The sequence below is a fragment of the Python bivittatus genome, unplaced genomic scaffold, assembly GCF_059951505.1.
Source record: "Python bivittatus isolate LINGU-HERP-01145 unplaced genomic scaffold, Pbiv_v1 ctg000700_np1212, whole genome shotgun sequence".
Taxonomy (NCBI): Eukaryota; Metazoa; Chordata; class Lepidosauria; order Squamata; family Pythonidae; genus Python; species Python bivittatus.
In genome coordinates, this window is record NW_028277098.1 from 7,989,406 (window position 1) to 8,013,344 (window position 23,939).

The window sequence follows — 23,939 nt, forward strand, 5'->3', positions numbered from 1 at the left end:
TCCAGTGATATCTGTTTCCTTGTCCAGAGGGCTTCCAACCAACATTAATATTTCCCTTGTTCTAGTAGCACAACTGGCACTGAATTATACTTTTAAAAAAATGCAGGTTCACTAAATTTTACTTTCACCTAGTAAAATTGCCCCATGGATTATTGAAATGTAGTCTTGCCCAGTATTCCGACAAGGTAGTCTTACTGATTTGAAATGGAACCCAAATTACACCAACACCTCCAGGCCTACCCTACAGTCAACACTTTACAATAGCCTTCTTAAAGTGCATGGCCTTCCACCATTGTCATGCTGGCTGAGGATAATGGAAGTGGTTGTCCAGCACATCTGAAGGACCTCAGGTTGGGGTAGGCTGCATTATAAGGTCTAATTGCACTAACCAGATATTAATATTTGTTTTCATTTAACCATCCCTGATGGTACTGTCTGACACAGATTGCTTTGGCCCGCTCTGATAGAGTTAGCTCTCCTCTGTGTCCACATAACTGATTCACAGGTAGGCATATCCCATCTCATATAGACAACAGTCCAAGAATTACTGTACAGTCTCAGCTGAAATGGCTGCAAGGTTTGTTCTGGGAATTCCTCTTTTATAATGTGCAGTCATTATAAACCCTGCTCCTATAAAAGGATTCCCCATTTATTGTGCTAAAGTATTTTCAGATTTTTTTTTTAATTAATCCTGATCCAGAGGAGGGAGGCAGAAGAAAATGCCTGTTTGTCATCCAAAACTCAGAATGTAAATGTCATTTCTGCTGCTGGATAGATGGGAAAAAATAAGATGCCCTGTAGATCTGAGGCATGTTTAACATGCTGTTAGGTAGCCTTCCTATTTTCTATAGAAAATATACAAATTCTATGTGAAATCCAAAACACATTATAGAAAGTTGCAGAAGAACCTCACAAAGTGATTGAGCAATAAAGCGGCAGATGATGTCTAGGGCTGATAGGTATAAAGTAATGCACCATGGAAAATAGCTTTAATTATCATTCCAATTATAGATTACACAGAGTTAGGTCTGAAACTAGCTGTTATCACTCAGCAATGTGATCATAAACATATACTGAAAGCACCAGGACAGAGTGCTTTCTTATAGTTTAATGTTAATAATATCTCTAGAAAAGCCAGTTCCTTCCTGGAAAAATGCTGTTTCCAAAATAAAGAACCTTGCTGATGAGACCTTGCTGACATGGTTGGGATCATGTAAAAATTCTTCCACCTGGGCAGGAGCAGTTTGTAGATAATCTTTCTTTTCACCCCTAGAAGAATGTCAAAAGACACCATGTGTGCAAAAAAAAAAAAAAAAAAAGTGGAGAATATTATAAAAATGGCTGATGTGTACAGGAAACATGATTATAGGCTTCCCAATGTACTTATTCAATATCAGCATTTACAGAATTACTTTTGTATGTGCATTAACAAATTACATTATTGAGTCTTCCTGCAATTCTGTGCTAAATGAACTGGAGGAAGTTTCACTGAACTCTGTGAGACTTACTTCTGAGTAGACATATCGTTTCTACAATAAAAGGCATTTTATATGTGTGTGGGTGTACACACACACACACACGTGCATATTGCCTCTAGATTTATTTTATTTTATTTATTCAACTTGTCCCCGCCCATCTCCCCCCAATCAAGATTAACTGTATATGCCCTTTCAAAGTACTGTGTAAAAAGTAAGATAATTTATAAATGCTGTTGCATGCTGAACAAGAACCCCAAATCTATACAAGCTCAAGGAAACACTAGGTTTGACCGATAGCAGCCCTTCGTATACTCTATGCTGAAATAGAGAGTGCTTTTAGAAATGGTTTATATTATGTATCTCAATTCTGCTGCTCATTGAGAATTCACTTGGCATAGGAGTATGGAAATCTGGAATGGTATATGGCAAGAAGCTGGATAGAGTATTTGAACCTAAAATATTACCTAAATTCTATACATGTTACTTTAAAAAATATTTATGCTTCTAAAAGATTTTATTTTATAAAAATGTGTCATAGATAACTGTGATCTATTTAAACAATGAATACTGTTAGATTTGTTTTTAAATGTTAAATTGTTTTTCATGAATAAAGGTGTTATATTTGAAAGGATAATTTTCTAAAAGGAAGAAACAATCAAGAATTCCCTGCACTCCTCTAAATTAGTTAATACAACCTTTAGCTTGAAATAGTTAAGCTTTCATTATCCTAATAACAGATCAAAACCAAGATCACCTAAAAATTAGCCAAGTGTGTCATTAACTCAGCATTAGCTATAAAAATGTAACAATTAAACTTGTCCTCTAGCAGTTAAGTACTAAAATTTTAATTGAATAATCCCTCAGATTATATGGCTTTTTTTTTTTTTTGTATATGAGTAAATGCATCTTTCAGTACTGAAAAAGAGGGATCTCTGGAAGTTCAAGCATCATGAGAGCTAGGAATGGTAATTGTAAAATACCCAGTTAAAAAGTATAAAAAATCTATCATACATTACTCATCATGGACAGACAGCACAAATCTTTGGAAGCATGATATTTGTTCAACATTTTATAGGTAGCATTTGTTGATCTACTTTTCATTAGTGCTATTTTTACATCTAATTTTTTAAATTGTTAGAACTGTTGTGATTCCTATGATTCTAAAAGAAAGGCTTAATCATAAGGATCATTTGCTTTAAAATTACTCTTTTTAGGAAAAAAATTTAAGGATATTTGATACATCTCATCTTTAGCTGCCAGCTGAGGTTCCTCTTGCATCAACATTGCCTCAACCCTCAATATTCATTTTTCAAGCAGATATTCTACTAGGTAGTTTACATTTCTAAGAAGAAATATTAAGTTAAAAGTACATCCCTACTTGCAAGGACAACAAAAAGTAGGAAGAGGATTGAGGGACGGGGGGATCATTCAGCTATTATGGATATTTATGTGTTAGATACGTACTGGATAGAACTTCCAGTACCGTGAAGGGTCCCCCCCCTTTTTTATTATGTTGTTGTTATAAATCTTAGTGCATTGTGTTGTTAGAAATCTTAGTACCTAGACCTCTCCCCGCACCCACACTGACTGGAACTAGTCCTGGAGGAAGGAGGAGAACCATTAAAGAACCATGCCCCCCACTCCCAATACTTAGCCCCCTCCGCCAATTAAATATAAATATAAATGCAGCCAGAAAGATACTATTATTGATGGTATCAAAAGCTGCTCAGAGATCAAAGAGGGCCAGGATGAATACAGTACTCCCATCTCAGGCCCACCAGAGGTCATCCGCAAATGCAAACAATGTGGGCTTAGTACTATATCCTCACCTGAAACCCAACTGTAAAAGGTCCATATAATCTGCTTCCTCCAGTGCCCTTTGAAACTGTAAGCCAACTACCTTGGCTTACCAAAACAAGTTGATTGGAGACTGATTGAAATTTGTCCAGTACTTCTAGGTCCAGTGAGGACCTCTTGAGGAAGGGATGGACCACTGCCTCCTTCAAGGCACATGGAATGGAACCACTCGCTTCTGCAAAGAAGCAGTAAGGTCAAAAAGTATTGGAACAGGATATTGCAGGGTTTCACTCAAAACATTTTGTACAGCTTAGTATATTGAGCACAAGGTCAGAATAGGAACATAGATGGCTGCTTTGTAATGAATCAAATTATAGGCTGTTCTTACATAGATTAAGAGTGGTCTGAGAGGCCTAAGCTATGGCCTTTTCTCAAGTTTGACATAGTCCTTTGGTTTCAGTGTCATTGATTTATTTATTCAGTTTATATAGCCGCCCATCTCAGACTAGTGACACTGGGCAGCTAACAACAATGAAAACAGCCAACATTTAAAACAGTACAAAAAATTAAATATAAATATAAATGCAGCCAAGACATCTTAAAAAACCGTCAGTATCAGCACAACCATGAAAGGGGCCCTTCACATGCTCGAGGCCCCACATCCAGGCATAAAGCCAGGTCTTCAAGGCCTTTGGAAAAGCCAAAAGGGTTGGGGCCATCCTAATCTCAGGAGGGAGGATGTTCCAGAGGGTAGGAGCCTCACCAGAAAAGGCACATCTCCTGGTCACCACCAGCCAACATTCTTTGGCTGATAGGACCCGGAGCATGCACAACCTGCTGGACTGGATTGGACGGGTAGAAACAACTGGGAAAAGACAGTCCCTGAGGTAACCTGGTCCCAAGCCATGAAGAGCTTTATAGGTGACAACCAGCACCTTGAATTGTACCCAGAAACACACCAGCAACCAGTGCAGCTTCTGAAGCAGTGGTGTTACATGTGCCGAGTAACCAACACTATTTACAACCCAGGCAACTGCGTTCTGTACCAGCTGAAGCTTCTGAATGCTCTTCAAGGGCAGCCCCATGTAGAGCATGTTGCAATAGTCCAAATGGGAGGTCATGAGGGCATGAGTGACAATGAGTAGAGTGATGTTCTATGATGGCATCATCTGCCATTTGCTAGGGCCCTTAAGGCAATGAAAGGCCCAATGCTTTACTAACACCACCTATTTGAACAGAACATAAAAAGGGCAGTATGAGAGTTGTTTTAGAAGCTTAAGAAGAAATGCTATTGAAAGAATAGCTTTCAATATTAATACAGTGGTACCTCAGGTCACAAACTTAATTCGTTCCGTGACTCTGATCGCGACCCGAATTGGTCGCGACCCGAATCAAATTTTCCCATAAGGTTCAATGTAAATATGGTTAATCCGTTCTGACCCCTACGAATTTGGTCACCAACCGATTTTGGTTGCGACCCGAATCAAATTTTCCCCTAAGGTTCAATGTAAATACGGTTAATCCGTTCTGAACCATGTGTATATTTTTTTTTAAACCACAAAAATATGACACAAAGTACAGTACAGTACACTATGAAGAGAGAGAACGCTAACCTTGCTTGAGGCGACTTCTGTCGTGAAGGACAGGAAGGTGGGTGGGGAGGCAGTTATTGTTTGGAGGGAGAGTCCCCCTCCCTACAGGAAGCCACAACCACGTGTGTCAGCAGGGAAAATGGCTGCGGACCCTGTTCGTCACCTGATGCGGAGTTCGTGAACGGAAGCAAAATTTTGCGAACAGTGCTGTTCGTGACCCGAATTGGTCGTGAACAGAAGCGTTCGTGACCCAAGGTACCACTATAGCTATTGAAATGCTATTGTAATATAAATATACTAGGTCTTTTTTTTTAATCATCTCCTAGAATTTGTTGGTGGTCTTTTGTTTTCTTTTAATTTTCTATAATGCTACCCTCTGTAATATGGAGGAGAAAATAATATGTCAGATAAAATAATAGCTAGATATTAGCATCAATTACAATTTAGAATTTAATTGCCGGTAGAGCAAACAAAGCTTGCATCTCTTTCACTCTCTCTCCATCTCACATAAAAATATTAATTTAGATTATTGTTAATGTATGAATAAAAGAACACTGTGAATACAATCTATGCAAAATTTTAGAGGGAAGTGGCTAGTTCTACGCAATTCAAGGACACACATCATGGACCTGCAGATGACAAGGGAGATTCAGTAGTAAAAGACAAACTGTTCTTTGGGAAAGTTTGTTTTCCATTACTAACTTTCTCATTGAACAATTCCTAATACACTTTAAAGGAATCCTAGCTTTTTCCAGAACAGGTTTTGACTGTAAATCAGTGGCCTATGGATAATGTTGCTTTCAGATGCCATAGGCCTCACCAACAAAGAGCCTTCCTAATATATATTAGGAAGCAGTATACTGAAGTTGGAAGAGATGAACTTGATGTTTTTTCTCAAAATTCAGTGTCTTAGAAACAACCTGTAGCATCTAATTTTAGCTTTAGATATTCTAAAAGATGGATGTAAGAGATAACACACAAGTAAAAGTTTCCTATCCTCACTTTCTCCTTGAAGCTAAAAAGATACCTCAAGAGCACTCCTAGAGTGCTAATATTACTACTGAACTCTGTAGATGAGTAGAGGAGGAGAGACAGGATTTTTTCTTTCCATGTGTACTTCCTGAAGTTGATCTTTTAGGCTTCAATCCATTTTTCAGCTCTTCCTAGATGCCGATTAATGGCTAATGAAGATCATTTTCTCCCATAATGCGGTTAATGATAGACTAGATATGACAGACTTGTCTTTCTAGTCTGTAAAAGATTCTTACAATTCAATTATGTCATCACATACTTCTGCTTTCCAATATATATACACACATATTCACTTACCTATGAATAGTTCATTATGATTACAGATTATTACAATAGTAGAACCATCCCAGGAAAAGAGGCATTTTACTGCTACCTTTTGATGAAAACAGAGAGCAAGATGATTGCTCAGATTCACCAGGCATATGAATATATGACACATAGTGGCATGGTGCCTTTACAACAGACGGTCCAACTCAGCAAGAGTGTGAAATCACCTGTTTTAACCTTGTTAGCGCACTCTTTCTCACAGTAATAGGATTTGAAATCATCATTCAATTCAAGCGATAGGGGAATACTCCTGCAAAGTTCGGCTTGCACTCTATCTCTCTCCCTCTGTTTCTCTCTCTCTCCTTCACACACAGACACACACACAAGCACACTTTCTAATGTTCAGAGAAGGTTTAAAAAAACACCACTCAATACAGTAGTTCAAATTCATCAGACCTCAAAAAGCATGTGGCCCATGCTTTTCACCATCTGTACAAAAGAGAAGTAATTATTACTATGGCAAAAATATAATGAGTTTCATTTGTGTTTAAGAAGTTCATTTTGGTTTTCATCCTTTTGTCTTGTTGTTTTGGGTGGCTTGTTTCTCCTCCCAAATGTACAGGTCCAACAAAGGTCGTGACATTAAAACAATCAAGTCCCTTCGTGTTCTACGCGTCTTGAGACCTTTGAAGACCATCAAGCGTTTGCCCAAACTCAAGGTATTGTTGACTTTACATGTGAAATTCAGGTAGTGACAACTATTGTTTAAAGATAACTTTATTTAGAAGGTATCTAATATGAATAGTGAGTGGCAATCTTTACCATAGAAAGTTGCCTTCTAGGATGGGGGTAGGGTGTACTAGGCAGGGCTGCACAGTGAAGTGGATAAGAAGAAGCTGGCTTTCTCTCTGATTCTTCACAGCACAATCACCCTGTCGGCTGTTGTTTGGGTGGCTTTTGAAAACTACTTGTGATGGAATGGAATTATGAAGGCCAGACTCAGGGAGAAAAACATTTTCTTTCATCTCCTGAGGCACAAGGGAGAGATAAGAGGATGAGACTGGTACCTCCCTGAGGAATTCACAATGTTGTGGCTGGCATTACTTGGGAACTGGGGTTTCCAGTCTGGGAAGATTCTTGCTAGAGGTTGTAGCTAATAAACATTGGTGGACTGAATTTACATGGTCTCTTGGAGTTCCTTGGGCTAGGCCTGACATCAATCTTTCCAGACTGAAAACCCCAGTTCCCAAGTAATGCCAGCCACAACATTGTGAATTCCTCAGGGAGGTGCCAGTCTCATCCTCTTATCTCTCCCTCGTGCCTCAGGAGATGAAAGAAAATGTTTTTTTCACTGAGTCTGGCCTTCATAATTCCATTCCATCACACTACTATAGTTTAATGCTCCAAACTTGCATTCAAAAGCAGACAGATGGAATTGCATGAGCCAGCTCTCCCACTTCACTGGGTAACCCCAAGCTTCAGCCCCTCTTCGTAGCATCTGTGCAAACCCCTCTGCCAGCACCTGTTACCACAGTCATCATAGAGTTGGCCTATTTCAATGACATATAACGTGGACGGTAAGGAAAGTACACCTTCTGCTTATTTCCCTGCAGCCTCTTCCCACTATCCAGCCAAGCTTAATTCAATATTACAGACAAATTGATGGGACAGTGATGTCAGAGGAAAGCTGTGCAGAGATAATTTAAAATCAAATGGAGGCTGGATCCAATAGAAGAGAATATATGTAGCTCAGGGTTGAACTGTGCAATCCCTGGTGCTCTTTGAGCTTGGTTGTTTGGTTGCAGGCATTTCATTACCCAGATGTTACCTAGTTGGGTAATGAAATGCCTGCAAACAACCAAGCTCAGAGAGCACCAAGGACTCCACAGAGGTTGGGTCCCCGCCCCCCATTCCCAGAACTATGAGTGGCAGAGTGGGGCACTTTCTTTGTGCACCTACTAGCAGCTCATACGCACATGGAAGATGGGGGGGGGGTTACAGCCTAGCAGGACTTCTGCATTGCTGACCTTCCCACATGCCCATCAGCTATTAAATTAAGCTATTTTTGTACAAAGATTTAGGACTGTTCCTTCAGAAAAGTGCTAAACCAATTTACAAAAATAGTCTTACAAAGATATGATAGATACAGGGGGAAAGTTGGACAGTGTCACAGGAGAGGCTCTTTCTCATCACTGTGCTGGGCAAAGCCTTGGAAGAATTTTGATGGATGGCTAAACCTGAATCTAGCAGCCATTCACCATACAGCTTTGTGGTAAAGAAGAAGATGAAGCTGATAGTTCGGCCATATCTAACTTTTTGATTGGTTTTATAGTCATTTAACTCCTATGGCTTCTGTCAGAGAATCAAAGGAACTACAGTGGTACCTCGGGTCATGAACGCTTCTGTTCACGACCAATTCGGGTCACGAACAGCACCGTTCGCAAAATTTTGCTTCCGTTCGCGAACGCCGGATCGGGTGACGAACAGGATCCGCGGCCATTTTCCCTGCCGTGACACGTGGTCGTGGCTTCCTGTAGGGAGGGGGACTCTCCCTCCAAGCAATAACCACCTCCCCACCTGCCTTCCTGTCCTCCACACCAGAAGTCGCGTCGAGTAAGGTTAGCATTCTCTCTCTTTGTACTGTACTTTGTGTCATATTTTTGTGGTTTAAAAAAAAAAAATACATATGGTTCAGAACGGATTAACTGTATTTACATTGAACCTTATGGGAAAATTTGATTCAGGTCGCAACCAAAATCAGTTGGCGACCAAATTCGTAGGGGTCAGAACGGATTAACCGTATTTACATTGTACCTTATGGGAAAATTTGATTCGGGTCGCGACCAATTCGGGTCATGACGAGAGTCGCGGAACGAATTAAGTTCGTGACCCGAGGTACCACTGTATAATGCGGGGGGGGGGGGGGCAGGTTATAGATCCTTAGGTTAGATCCTTGCAAAACTACAATTCCCAGGATTGCCTTGGAAGAGAACACAGCTGTCAATTCCCTCCAATTAAAGCAAAGGTGGAAAACTCTAAGATGACATATCACTTTCTTTCTCTGTGCTATCCAGTCCTTGCTTACCTTTTCCTTTCATGCAGACCCGCACAGTCATTTCTGGAGGGCTGATCCAGAGAGCAAGAATAGGCCTGCATATCCATATGAAATTCCCACCATGTAGTTGTTGCAGCTAACATGTATTACACAGTACATGTGGAAACAGTCATGATTATACAGAATACCATACAGTATAACAGACCCAATTATTCTTACTTGTTTGGTACTTATATATAAATTGTTTAATGAACAAATGAATAAATGCCTTTTATGCGGTAAAGATTTGACAAATGCCTCGACTAATTATAGCTTTGAGGCTCTTTATGTCATATTTGATAAGAGTATTTTTGCTTACTTATGATGACTCACACTTCATGGTTTATCCTTCTCCCTCAGGCAGTCTTTGACTGTGTTGTAACTTCTCTGAAAAATGTCTTCAACATACTCATTGTCTACAAACTCTTCATGTTCATATTTGCTGTTATCGCAGTCCAGCTTTTCAAAGGCAAATTCTTCTACTGTACAGACAGTTCAAAGGATACAGAGAAAGACTGTATGTAAGTACAGTATAAAGCATTTAGTCATGAATTTGGGCACGGCATTATCCTGTGGCCTTTCACTGTTAATATGCTATATGCTATAGAAGCTCAGAAGTGCTTGTAAATCTATGTTGGTTTTTTAATCGTTTTCTTCTAATTTTCAACTTTATATACTTTTGCATGTTTAGTGAACTTTCTGAATATGTAGAAATTAGTATTTTATTTTTAGGTGACCCTGTTCCACTTCCAAACTTATAGGTGCTTAATTTTACAATGTATTATAATAGAAAATTATATATAAAACTCTTGAGAGAAACATGAGCTTAAATCCTGATTTTTAGTTACTGAAAGAAGCTTCTTAATATTCTTGACTCTGTGGTTTCTATTTGTATTTAAACCTAGTGTTCCTTACATTTACTGATGATCATTTAGAAAAAGAACAAATGCTTCTGAGGGTACAGTGGGGACAAAGATACAAGGGCAGCTAGGTTAATATCTGCTATTTCTTACTCTAAATTCTGCCTTCCTAGCCCCATCCAGTCAAGCTGATTTCTAGTATTGGAACCAGACAGATGGAAAAGTGATATCAGAAGGAAAGATATGGGGAGATAACTTAAAATCAAAAGAGGTCGGACTCCCCCAGTAAATGCTTCTCTTCCATCCTGGGAATTGTATTTTGTGTCCCTGAAATCTACATCTTAAGACTTTTTCCTGCTCTCTTTATCGTGATAGTATAACAAAAGCCTTTTATTCTCTGCCAATCTTATAGTGGAAACTATATAGACCATGAGAAAAACACGATGGAAGTAAAATGTCGAGAATGGAAGCGCCATGAATTCCACTATGACAATATCATTTGGGCTTTGCTTACACTCTTTACTGTTTCCACTGGAGAAGGATGGCCTCAGTGAGTATTTTCCTTGGTTATCTGCAGCTGGGTTTTTTAAACTTTTTCAAGACACAGCACTTGTTAGTTAAAAAAAAATCCCAGAACTCCTGATTCACAAAATGGTGGCCATGTCATGTTTTCACAGAACAAGCTCCACCCTTTCTGCTGAACTTTAGAAAAATTGCTATGGATGTCCCTGGCTGTGTTTGATTCCCTCCCCCCCCCCCCGCCCCTTTTGGCCTTAGTCTCTCATGGAATCCCATCAGGTTCTCCAGGGTTCCACAAAACGCAGGTTGAAAAACACACTGCTCTACTGTGATGTTAGAAATGAATTGTTGTAGTTCACCCTTAAAGTATTAGAATAATAATAGAAATATAGGGTGTATTTCTGTTTTAATACGTGCAATTTCTTTTTCCAAGGCAAATAAATATATTTTTTTCATGATATAAAGGCAGATTTCTGAGTCACATTGCCTTTTCTTACAAAGGCAAAATTCTCCTACCGTTGTCTGAAGAAATTTCCTCACATAGAGAAAGAAAGGCTTCCTGAGGCATCTGCTGATGGGAAAGAGCTCTTCTAAAGCACATTCATACATTCATAATAATCCTAGACTACTTTCCTTGAACTATTCCATGGGAGGGAGGTGATGAGGAAGCTTACATCAAACTGGCTTATCAGGAGCTAAACTGTCTTCAGTCATTTTACTTGTCATTTTTTGTGCATTTCACTCTACTTTTGATATGTAGATCAACTATTAGAACAAGACATGTACTCTTTTTGTACAATGTTCCAATAAAACTAAATTGATAAAAATTCCAAGGAATCATTATTGTATGACTTTCACTCTCTTTCTTTTTCTCTTTCTCACTGTGTCCCCAGAGTTCTACAACATTCAGTAGATGTGACTGAGGAAGACCGTGGCCCCAGCCGTAGCAACCGCATGGAGATGTCCATTTTTTATGTGGTTTACTTTGTAGTCTTCCCTTTCTTTTTTGTTAACATCTTTGTGGCTCTTATCATCATCACTTTCCAGGAGCAAGGAGACAAAATGATGGAAGAGTGCAGTCTTGAGAAGAATGAGGTAATAAGAACTAAATAGAGCTTAATTTAACCCTGTTCATGACTGGGTCTGCTTAGGGATAGATTTAACTCTGGGTGTTAGCTGGGTGAGTTAACTTTTTTCTCATATTAACCTCTCTATTGGCCTATTTAAGCATGTTGTAGGCACATGGACAAATGCCTTCTATTTTATAAGAGTCCTGTTTCCTGGAATCCTAAAGCTCAATAGGCTTTCATTGTCCTGGAATTAAAGAAAAGAATGTTGAAGGAGGAGTTGAAAGCAGAATGAAACTCACATTATTTTCCACATTAAATAAAACAAATGAAGTTTCCTTTCAGCAATAACTATAAATCGTTCCTTTTCTTGTGTTCCTTGTTTGTTCAGATTATGACCCATTAAAAGATGGGTGTTGTTATACTTTTTTGTAAAGCTCTAGTCACCACACAGTCACATATTATTGGCAATAATTGTAATAATATGCATGCCATATGTTGATTTCCTTTTTCTCCCTCCAGAGAGCCTGCATTGACTTTGCTATCAGTGCCAAACCCCTCACCCGCTACATGCCTCAAAACCGACATACCTTTCAGTACCGAGTTTGGCACTTTGTGGTCTCTCCATCATTTGAATACACCATTATGGCTATGATAGCTCTTAACACTGTGGTTCTAATGATGAAGGTGAGGTGAACAGATGTGATATTTAAGGCAATCTGACAGTTGCAATTGCAATGCAAGTCAACATCATTTTTAAAATACAATTTTCACTGGTTTCTAGCTAGCTGTAAACAGAGCATTTGAGAATCATGAATGGATGAAGCTGCCTTTGAATGAATATTGCCCAGTATTGTCTAAAATGATTGAAACATTATGACCTTGGGGGTGGGGGGTGGGGGTGGGGGGTGGGGGTGTTCCTTCTCAAGTCAAGTGCTTTCAACTAAAAATTCCAGAGAAAGAAGCTTTCTGAATGCAGCTTTAAGAATTGGTGTCTCAATTTGCTTCCTTCTCTGTTTGGTCTTTTGGATTATAAGCCTCAGAGCAGGAACTTGTATTGATTTTATCTGAATTGCTCTGTGAGTTTTTTCAGGTGAGGTGTAGGATGAAAATGCTTTAAATATTTACAAGTGCAAAGCATATGCTCTATCACTAAATGATGTCTCTTCATTACTTGGGAACTGTAATGAGAAAACATTTCACGTATTACATGTTAGGAATGCATCTAAAGGGATCAAAATTACACATTTAACACTTAAATATATATTGTGGCTCCGTACAGGACCATCTTCTCCCAGTAGATTAGTGGGAGATCAGGAAGGGTAGGTTTGCTCTGGATCCCTTCTCTTAAGGATTATCGTCTTCCGGAGCCACGGAGTTGAGCCTTATCAGCTGTAGATCCCCCTCCTCGACTTCACTTCCTGAAATCAGAACAGCTGCCACCCTTGAGCAACAGAAAGCCACTAAAATGTCTTTTTTTTTTAAAGAGAGTCCTGGCAGTATAGCAGATATGAGCAGTAAATCCCCATTTTATCAGTCGTGTTTAGAGCTTTGAGTGCTCCTTGGATACCAAAACATTTCATAATTTTACTTGTAATTTTCAGCAGTTACTTTGTTATACTACCTTCTTACTGGAAGAGGTGAATGTAAGCCACTCAGAGTCCTTTTGGATTGTAATGGCATATAAACCCTAGTAAATAAATAATTATGTTGGAAGTTAACATGACCAAAAATTTGTTTGCAAATGGGTATCACAGAAATGCATGTATACATATACGTGACGGCAAGCCAAAATTGACCATAGTTCTGTCTACTGTATTGCTGCTGGCAAACCTGCTTTTGCTGCCAGATACTGTGCAAAATGTTTCTGTAAATTTTTTGCCATTTGCCAGTCTGTTTCAGAAACAGGTTGCTATAGTGTTGCTGTTTTAAAAATCAGCATCCTGCCAACCATCATGGCCAAGTCACTTCTTACAGATCATCTGAGTTCTGTAATGAATAATAAAATATTGTACTGGATGAGAAGATTGCATCAAACTATTTTTGGCCAGTTTGTATATTGTCATTCAAGCAGATGATCATAATGAATGAACAACCTTAAAAAACACCAATCTATTCCTGTCCTCCCCGCTGAATTTCTCTTTATCCTTTCTCCACTATGGGAAGTTATCCATTTAAACGGTGGTTTTCAGTACCCAGTCTCTTCAGGGTATTTGGATCTATCTATCTATCTATCTATCTATCTATCTATCTATCTATCTATCTATCTATCTATCTATCAAATTTATATAGTCACCCATCTCACCAAAGTGACTCTGGGCAGTGTACAACAATCAGATTAAAAAAACAGATAAAAACAACAGAAGAAATATTTTAAAAAACACATTAATAAATACTGTAAAAAACCAAAAATATAAACCATAGGAGAAAGGAGAATAAAAATGGCCCCCTCAGCAATGGAGCCATCTAAGCAGGTCTCCGGTTCCCTGGAGCATCAGACCTGATCACATAACCAGGTCTTGAAGGCCTGTATTTAGCATCCATCTCACCAATGAGGATGTCCAAATATTACAGATGTAGGCAAACCTCCAGGATTCTTATTTTAGCCTAACTGAAAGTCAGAGTATTATGACTCCTCTTTCTTTTCTTTTTTTGGTAGTACTATTCTGCTCCGTACACATATGAATTGGCTCTGAAGTACCTGAATATTGCTTTTACCATGGTTTTCTCATTGGAATGTGTCCTGAAAATCATAGCTTTTGGTTTCCTGGTAAGTTAAATGCATTTAGCATTAGGCATTAAAACTCTGATTATGGGCACTTTAGTCTGCATGCACAAGAATGCTTAGAGTCCTATTCCATTAGGCAGAACAGGAAATGCTATCTGCACATCCTAAATCAAAGTAGTTGATATCCAAAGCTGGACATTGTTCTTGGTGGGGGAGAGTGTCTCTGTGGTAGAAAACCTCACAAGTGCCTCTTAATAATAATTAATTAAATAACAACAGGCTGCCTATTCATGAAACCCCAGAGCAGACAAATTATTTACTTCACCAATGGATTGATCATTTGCACATAATTTATTGATTGTTATGATGCTGACCATCCAGTATTGCAGAAAATCCATTTTTTCCTTAGAAACCAACCAGATTCCCACTATCATTCAATATTTTTCAATGCTTCCTCAATCCCCAAGATTATCTTTCTTTATCACCTTTTCTAAGAGTGTTTTCTTATTACTCCACCTTGCCACCTTTCCCCATGCCTAGTTATGTTTTCACCATATCATTTCCATCTTCCTTGGTTTTAATACTTGGTTTTGGAGGTCATTCCAAAAAGTTTCGTTTTACAGTTCATATACCTAGGCCACCATGCCCTGCCCCACATCGTCTTTTAAAGAGTAACTTTAAAACACCAAGACTAGTTCCAAAGGACATGTATTATCCTTCTTAAAATAAGCAGCCTCTCCTTCCAAGTATTAGAAGTTAGACAAATAATTGGATGTGGGAAGAAAGAGAAACAGACAGCAACTGCTTAGCATTTTTTTCAAGAACAAAAAGATAAACAAAAAAAGGCGGGGACGGTTGTTCCAACCTCCATAGATCTGCAGATTATGCTTTGTGCCAGTGAGCAAAGTACAAACATTCTGTTTTCTCTACCTATTGATATGACTGAACTTGAAATACCATATTGGATCAAACTAATAGTTAATTTAGCCTGATATCATTTCTCCAACATGTGCACTTCCCCAATAGTTTAGAAGAAGAATGCAACACGAATGGATATTTTGTGCCTTCCTGAATTCCTTACTCCTAGATTATAAATTCTGGAGTGATACATTTCATGAAGTCATTGGAAAACCAGTTATATCTGTAATACATTGTACACTTCATTAGTAACTTCTTTGGTCCCTGGAATTCTTCTGGAAAACATAGCCTTAAAAGAAAATGAAATTGATGCCTGGATGGATGGAAGGACAGATAGAAAGGGTGATTCAATTTGTACTTGAATTATCCTTTCTGGAAGACCTACATTAAAAATTTTATTAATTCAAATATTTGTGATTTGACAAATACCATTTTGGACTGGGATCTATGAAACCAGATAAGAATACCAGATTTGTAAAAAATTAAATTTGCTGGCTTGACCAGAAATAGAGTTAAGGTGAGCGTGGTTCCTTTTCTCACTGTATTAGAGCAGAAACTGATCAAATCAGTCAGGAACCCAATTTCAAGAAATATAGGGGAATTTTAACTCTAAACTGGCCCATGAAAGCCACCCTTGGACTGTGTTGTAAGGTCTAGTGCAGTCTAATGCAGTGAAGTTAAAACTAATGCATTAGATTGACTGAGACCTTATAACAAAGTCCAGGAGGATGTCCCCATATCACTTTTGTAGGCTAATCAATGATACAAAGTGTAGCGGGCCAGAATTTTCCCTGGTTTTCAGGGAGGGAGAACTAAGAAGTTTTAAAAAATATTTAAGACTATTTGGGGGCATATGCTAAAGTTTACCTGAGTCACCTGTGTGAAAATGGCAGGAGAACTATGCCCCCAATTTTTTATCATTATAGTTGGCATGAGCTCTGAGGACGTCAAAAGAGGGAGCTTGGGAACCCTGAGACCTCAGACTAGACAACCAAAACATAGGCTGTCCTGATACTTTGTGTATGTGAATATAGTCTGAGCGGTGGCAGAGTTTCAGTGGGATATCATTATTATATCAATGCTTACATTTAGGTTAATCTGCACCCTTATTCTCCTTCAATTCTTCTTTCTGCAGAATTATTTCCGTGACACCTGGAACATATTTGATTTCATTACCGTGATTGGCAGCATTACAGAAATTATCCTGACGGATAGTAAGGTGAAGCTCTTTCTCCATTACCCTTCTTTGGAGTTAGATCAAGACTGTAAACTGGATGTGATGTTTCTTTTTTACTTTTTCATTTTACTGTGTCTTTCTTCTTTCTGGCATTTTGTTAAGCCGACAGTTACCAGCAGCTTCAACATGAGCTTTCTGAAGTTATTTCGGGCTGCCCGTCTTATCAAACTGCTTCGCCAAGGGTATACCATTCGAATTCTGCTCTGGACCTTTGTGCAGTCATTCAAGGTAAAAGCTGAACTCCTGTCTTCCTCCCAAGGTCAGTGGATTGCTTAGGACAATGAATAACATCAACCATTGCATACACAATTTCAGGGCACATCCAAGCAGATATATTAGCCGATTATTGATGCCTTAGGTCAAACCATCAATCATCCACAAAAACACAGATATTGGAGGAGGAGCAAGCCCTAAACCACACAAAATGATAGGAGAAAGAGACAGCAATATACTCAAACTTTCTTCTTCCTTACCCATAGAAATAACCTTCTGTTCAAGTTTCACAGATGAGCTGAGGGAATTTTGGGAAATCTACTTCAAGGAAGATTGGATGTTCTAGCTATCTGGGATAAAAACATAAGAAGAGCTGTGGTAGATTAGACTAAAAATCTAACCAGTCCAGCATCCTCTGTGTCACAAGCAAGACGTACCTAACAAGGCCCAACCACTTCCAGAAGAGTGCATGGGTTCTATTATTCAAGGGGAGAGGTAACTTGCTTTAAAAGATGGGCAGCTAATTTTCCCCACTCCTCAGATATCTCTAATCACTAGGGCTGTGCAATGCTTCTGATTCAGTTTGGAAGAGGTGCTTCAGAACATGCAACAGCTGTGTCATTCTGGAAACAGGCATGGCTACTTTGATGAGTCACAGACAGGTGCTGCTAAGTTCACACTCCCACACATTCCAAACACCTCTTCCAAACTGAATCTAAAGCCCTATTAATTGCCTATCTTATATTGCAAGCCCAGTGGGATGCAGTTTGCACTTAGTTTCACATCGCCCTCTGCTTCCATGTGGCTGTAAGAGTTTGGAGTCTTTACCGCTTGATTTGATTATTAAAAATAGTATTCATTGTTCCATGGCCTCAGCCTCTTACATTACAACAGACAATACATCCTTGCCATATTTCTCCACCCTCCTATGCAACAAAGTATGCTACAATTATTTAGATTAGATTTTTTTAAAAATATATAAAATAAGAAGTGTTTATTTAATAGTATTAGTTTTTAGCTTTTCAGTATTTAGCACATACTATTCTTTCATAACCTGGTGCTCTCCAAATGTGCATTATTCATCCATAAATAAAGCAAGTCTCTCTTGAGACACATATAAGTAGGATTCTTGGCAACAATATGAAAGTAATTTGCCAGTGACTTCTTCCAACATGCTTTTTTCATCTTCCCTGTCTAGCTTACAGCTGTGGAATTTCCTGGTGGTTCCCCATCTAAGTGATCCTTCTTAGCTTTTTGGAAATTGCAAGATTGGCCAAGTGCTGCCACCTGTTGAGGGTATCTTTTTTCCCATACTGGCTGATAATTGGAGATGATATCTAGATTGGGTTCAAGTCCACCAAACAATTGTAGAAGCTGGCATGGTTCAACACAATTGTTCATCAGAATTCAACAGACCATGTACTTAGGACCAGGAATTTAGACTCCAGAAATTCAAAAACCCATAAATTATTATAATATATTGGTCAAGAAGATTACATACAATGCATTCCTTACAAAGCTAGTGTAAAAGTCCTGCCTACCACATTGTAACCACAAGAAAGAATATTGTTACCAAAAGATCATGGCTCACTATAACCAAAAATATGCTGTGAGGAAAGGTTGATGGCAAGTCTTCCAGTCTTCAGGGAGAAGTAAACAATGATCTGAACCATCATTAGTGGTGAAACAAGTAGGAGCTGCTCAGTTACTTGGTCTTTCTTTAGATTTGTGCAGATTGTTTTGCTTCTTTCTTGGTATCTAACTTGCCCCTTCCTTTTTCACCTCTGATGTTATACTCCTCTGTCTCCCATATGTATGATTGCATCCTCCTTTACACCTCCAATTTATTTTATTCCTTCCTATATTTGGGTGCTTCTTAGAGTCAAACAAAATTTTATTATACACAATATGTAAAACATGTCTAAAAATTTGTGCAGAAGTGGGCAACGTTTTGGTGGCTGAGAGCTTCACTGAGCATTTTGGGGTCTGAGGCCTGCAAAATGTGCATGGCCATATTCATGGAGCAGGGTTGTTTGAGGGTTATCTTGGTTTTTTAACTGCGATAGAAGACCTGAAAGATCAGGTTAGGGACAAATGGAGAAAATCTATCTATGTGGTCACTAAGGGTTGACAATGACTTGATGGCACATAATCAATTAATCAATGTCTTTTTGAGGTTAGAACTACAGTTACATGTTTCCTGTTTCGAAATGGAAGGAATCCGTGCTGTCAGTTTTCAGTAATCATGAAAGAAGTCAGTCTGGGGGTGGTATGGGAGGGTAAAGTATATTGTCTGTTAGCACCTAAGTCTTCTCTTTTATTTTATGCACTTCCTCACACATAGCAGAAGAATATACTTAGTACCTTAATTCCCTCTATATTTTCCTAGTTTTTATTACCTCCCACTGGTTAGTTGCATGCTTGTTAAAGAAGCTGAAATTAAGTCATCCGTTACCCTGCTATGTACAGGTGCCAATCTTTTTATTAGCATGTCTCTTAAACTTAGCATCATGGCTTCACTTTGGTTCACAAAACTATTTAGTTTGTTTACACAGAGATTCTTATCTTCTCCGCCACTGCTTGTATATTACTGTTTTAAGTACATACATACTGATGTTACTGTTTTAAGCATATAAATACCATGCATGTAGTAACACAGTACATTGTATGATTTGCCCCTTCCAGGCTCTTCCATATGTCTGTCTTCTCATTGCGATGCTCTTCTTCATTTATGCAATCATTGGGATGCAGGTAAGCAAAGAACTAAAAAGGTTTAGGATGCTGGTTCCACCCAACAAAGAAACCCCAACACCTTTGAGTCTTAAGGTCATTAAGCTTAAACTCCCATTTTCAGGCAGGAGGTCCATTGGCTCTGTTAATCTGTAGTCCAGAACAGCTCAAGTACACAAATTGGAGAAGGATGAACTAGGTTATGTGTAATCTAGTAACAATTAGCATCTGAAGAAAAAAATAATGTAATACCCTATATTCAGGAATACAGATTATTACATTCTTAATGCTTAACATGAGTCTGTCAGTGTTCTTTTTAAAGAATCCACACTGTCACAAAAAAAAATAATTGCATGAATTATGAACTCTTTTTTTTTCCTGCCCACCATTCTAAATTGTAGAGTGAAAAGATTATGAACTAGTTCTGGTTCCCTAAGAGGCAGTGCCCTTTTGTGTGCAATGGATGATATGTGTACAAAAACACTATAAGATTTTTATTTTTATTCTTTATTTTTGGTAGATAGTACAAATACAATATCTGCTATTTGCCTTTATATCTTATGTGCAACTGCAGGAGAGTTGGTTTATGGCATAGGGGTTAAAATGTTGCGTTAAGAACAGGGGCATTAAAGTTCTAATTCATCCTCAGACATGGCAACTTACTGGATAAATTGGAACCAATCACACTCTCTTTCAGTCCAACTTATCTCAGAGAATTGTTATTGTGATGAAATATTGCAATGGTATGTGGGAATTACCTTGGGAGACAGGGGGAAGAGCTGAAGCTAGGGGAACAGTCAGATAAGTGGCAGCTGAGCCCACAGAAGGAATGTGGGTGTGGCAAATGTCTCAAAAGGAACCTTTCCTAGTTTTTTGGGCTGTAAAGGCGATGGGGGAGAAACACACTTTCAGACTTGCAAGATTCTGTGAATGTAACCTTACAATAAAATAGAATTAATTCATCTGGGCGTGCTTCCTGTCTGGACTACCTCACAAGGCTGACAAACATAGAAATGAGTGTTCTATATGTTGGTTTGAGCTGCTGACCAAAAGATAGGGTGTAACTCAAATAAATGAATAAATGTAGCTGCAATGTAATAGGTAGTCTACAGCTGATTATTTAAGAACATCAGTATGGTGACTAAATACTGAACCCCTTAAATTTGTAGGGGTTCAGTACAAAAGCTATCAAATGTGATTATCAAAGGAGAAAGTGAGATGAGTTGACATACCATAAACAGTTAATATTCTTTTAACTCTCTTCAAGGTTTTGAAAAATGGTCTTATCCCAGCAGTATGCTCCCCTTACTCTGGTGTCATCAAACCTTGGAAATATGAGAGAAAGAATGATCAAGGCACTGTACATTTTCTACGGCTGTTATCACTGCATTATTTGTGATTGCTGTGTTTTGCATTATGAAGTCAGCAGTAGTAATTTCACTTTTATGTGTTTTCAGGTGTTTGGGAATATCAAGCTAGATGAAGAAAGCCACATTAACCGTCACAACAATTTCCGCAGCTTCCTTGGTTCACTCATGTTACTGTTTAGGTAAATTTATGTTTGTATTCATACAGGGATCCATTCACACTTTGATATAAAGCAAAGAACTGTCTCCACTAAGATTTCAAAAATTTCTGGAAACTAATGAGCCCATACTTAGGTACCTAGCTGTACTCAAGTAGGACTCAAACTCGCCCTTTTTACAGACTATCCACTAGGCTTTGGCTGAAGGCTGAACTGTTTTCAGCTCAGTGGGCTACAACTTATATTTTCTATGTCTCCTATTTCTTACCTTTGTAAAGAAGCTTCATGTTCTGAAGTCAGATAAAAGTCAGATAAAACTAAAATTACAGGCAGCTTAATTCCAAAGGGATTCATGGACAAAACTATTATCTTTGTTCTAGTTCAACTATCAGGCACATTATGCAACAGCTACCCTCTTCTTTCAGTGCGGCTACAGTTTCATCATAATCTTTAAACGTGATAAACCCTTTCATTGTCAAAATGGGAATCTCAGCTATCCTATTGGAATCCCCACTCTAGCTTCTCATTTGATGCAGAAGTCATAATTAGATCTGACTGGATTGAATCATAAATTATATAAAAGTCGTCCTCGATGTTATAACTGTATTTCGATAAAATACAGCACTTCATACTGAGTAGTATGCTCAATATGAAGATTAGCAAGGAGTGGTATCACCTTTGGAAACCATGATGAAAATTAACCCCAGACAGCCTCTGGATGGCATGGATGATTTCTGAATCATTTATTGGATTTGAAATTTATTTAAACTATCTCAGATTAGTGTGTTATGTACAATGGTGGGATAATTACTGCTTTCTGAGGCTGCTGCCATCCCCAGCCTGTTTGGCAATGGCAAACCACTTCTGTACTGTTGCCAAGAAAACTGCATGGATCCAGATGGTCACCAGGAGTCAAGCTCAGCTTGAGGGAGAATTATCTTTATTATGATGTGTGTTATTATGACGTGTAATAGATTTTGCAAAAGAGCAAGATCTTACCTCAGCTTTATATATATATATATACACACACACACACACACACACACACACACAGATACATACAAAAATAAAAAACTGAAATCACCCTGAAGTCTATTTTTAAAAGACCATAGCTTAAACAGATACTTTCAAAAAGTGAGGGAGGTTTGTTGAACATAGCAGTAGACTGCAAGGTGGATTTGCTTCCTTACAGGAGCGCTACAGGAGAGGCATGGCAGGAGATTATGCTTTCATGCCTAGAAGGGAAAGGTTGTGAACCAGACACTACAGCAACATCTGGACAAAATGAGAATGAGAGATGTGGCACAGAACTAGCGTATGTCTACTTTGTCTCCTTCATCTTCTTTTGCTCCTTCTTGGTGAGTTCCTCTTTCCACTGCTCTCCAGATTTATTAGTATATTGTTGTCCACAATCCCATGATTAGTGGAATGCAGTGTAAAAAAGAATCCAGAAAGTTTCCAATACCTTGGTTCAGTTTTCACCAAATTGATTGAAAAGATGGTATGATATTCTTATGGGTTTCTAAAAGATGTTACAGCAGAAGCAGCTTGAAACACAGTTAAAGAGTTTTGCTATTATGTGCAGAATTACATAGCAGCTTTGTGCTTTCTTATTTGCTGGTCTTCTATTTAGTGGTCTGTTCCTATCCCTTTCCCCTTACAATATTATTCATTCTTCTTTCCTTCATACTTAGATGCTCAATCTCTTTGTGGCTGTCATTATGGACAATTTTGAATACCTGACTCGAGATTCCTCTATCTTGGGACCCCATCATCTTGATGAATTTGTCCGGATTTGGGCAGAATATGATAGAGCTGCATGGTAAGTAGGCATATCTATCTTTTTTTTTATGTTCTTTATAAAATCTATTTAGATGTGATATCCAAGTCAAGCACAAATGGAATGGAAATTCCCTTTCTCCATCCTGCAGCTTCTAGATGTTCTTATACAAAGCCCATCTGCACAGAAGCAACCTAATAGTCTTGCTTAAATGAACAATTCAGCCAGTTTCAGATTTTTAATTAAGGGAAGATATATATCCTTTGGGGTTTTTTTAGTTCTATCATTACAGCTTTGCAAGAACCCTTTAAATAAGAGCAGCTGTGCACTTTACATGACAGTGGTATATCCCGTAGACAACAGTTTTCCTGCAGCAAATGATACATCCTATATTGACCATATGAACATACTTGTGAGCCATAGTGGCAATTGGGCTCTCACATTTATTTATTTATTTATTAAATTTTTCAACCACCCATCTCCCCCCAATGGGGGAACTCTGGGCAATTCACAACAAACATTAAAACATAAAATATATAAATACATAAAACCTTAATTAAAAACATTACTAAAAAGGAGAAGGAGAGTCCAAGACGATGAAAAATTTGAGGCTGAAGGCAGAAGGCCTCTATGGGGCTAGCCATCCCCATGCTTGAGGTATTCCCATCCCACCCCAGGCCAGGTGGCAGAACCAGGTCTTCAAAGCCTTATGGAAGGCCAGGAGTGAGGGAGCCAATCGCACCTTCAGGGGCAGAATGTTCCAAAGAGCGGGGGCTACCACAGAGAAGGCCTGCCTTCTGGACCCCACCAGTTGAAGTTCTTTCACCGAGGGGGTCCAAAACATGCCCTCTCTGTGTGATCGGGTGGGACGGGTTGAAGTCATAGGGGAGAGGCGGTCCCTTAGATAACCTGGTCCCATGCCACATAGGGCTTTAAAGGTGATAACCAACACCTTGAATTGGACCTGGAAGCAAACCGGCACCTAATGCAGCTCGCGGAGCAGAGGCGTTACATGGGCCCTCCTTGGGGCTCCAACAATAGCCCGCGCGGCTGCATTCTGGACCAGCTGTAGCTTCCGGATACTCTTCAAGGGTAGCCCCAT

The 23,939-nt window shown here is 38.8% G+C and overlaps 1 protein-coding gene across 1 annotated transcript in view; it reads left to right on the forward strand.

The window, feature by feature from the left end:
* CACNA1E (calcium voltage-gated channel subunit alpha1 E) overlaps nt 1-23,939 on the forward strand; it is a 281,325-nt gene that overhangs the window by 215,095 nt on the left and 42,291 nt on the right. The window contains exons 26-37 of the mRNA XM_088153792.1: nt 6,789-6,885; nt 9,621-9,781; nt 10,533-10,670; nt 11,533-11,734; nt 12,229-12,393; nt 14,366-14,476; nt 16,488-16,571; nt 16,692-16,817; nt 19,488-19,553; nt 20,990-21,081; nt 22,250-22,415; nt 22,752-22,879. Coding sequence (XP_088009918.1) covers nt 6,789-6,885; nt 9,621-9,781; nt 10,533-10,670; nt 11,533-11,734; nt 12,229-12,393; nt 14,366-14,476; nt 16,488-16,571; nt 16,692-16,817; nt 19,488-19,553; nt 20,990-21,081; nt 22,250-22,415; nt 22,752-22,879 — 1,536 coding nt within the window. The remainder of the gene's footprint in view (nt 1-6,788; nt 6,886-9,620; nt 9,782-10,532; nt 10,671-11,532; nt 11,735-12,228; nt 12,394-14,365; nt 14,477-16,487; nt 16,572-16,691; nt 16,818-19,487; nt 19,554-20,989; nt 21,082-22,249; nt 22,416-22,751; nt 22,880-23,939) is intronic.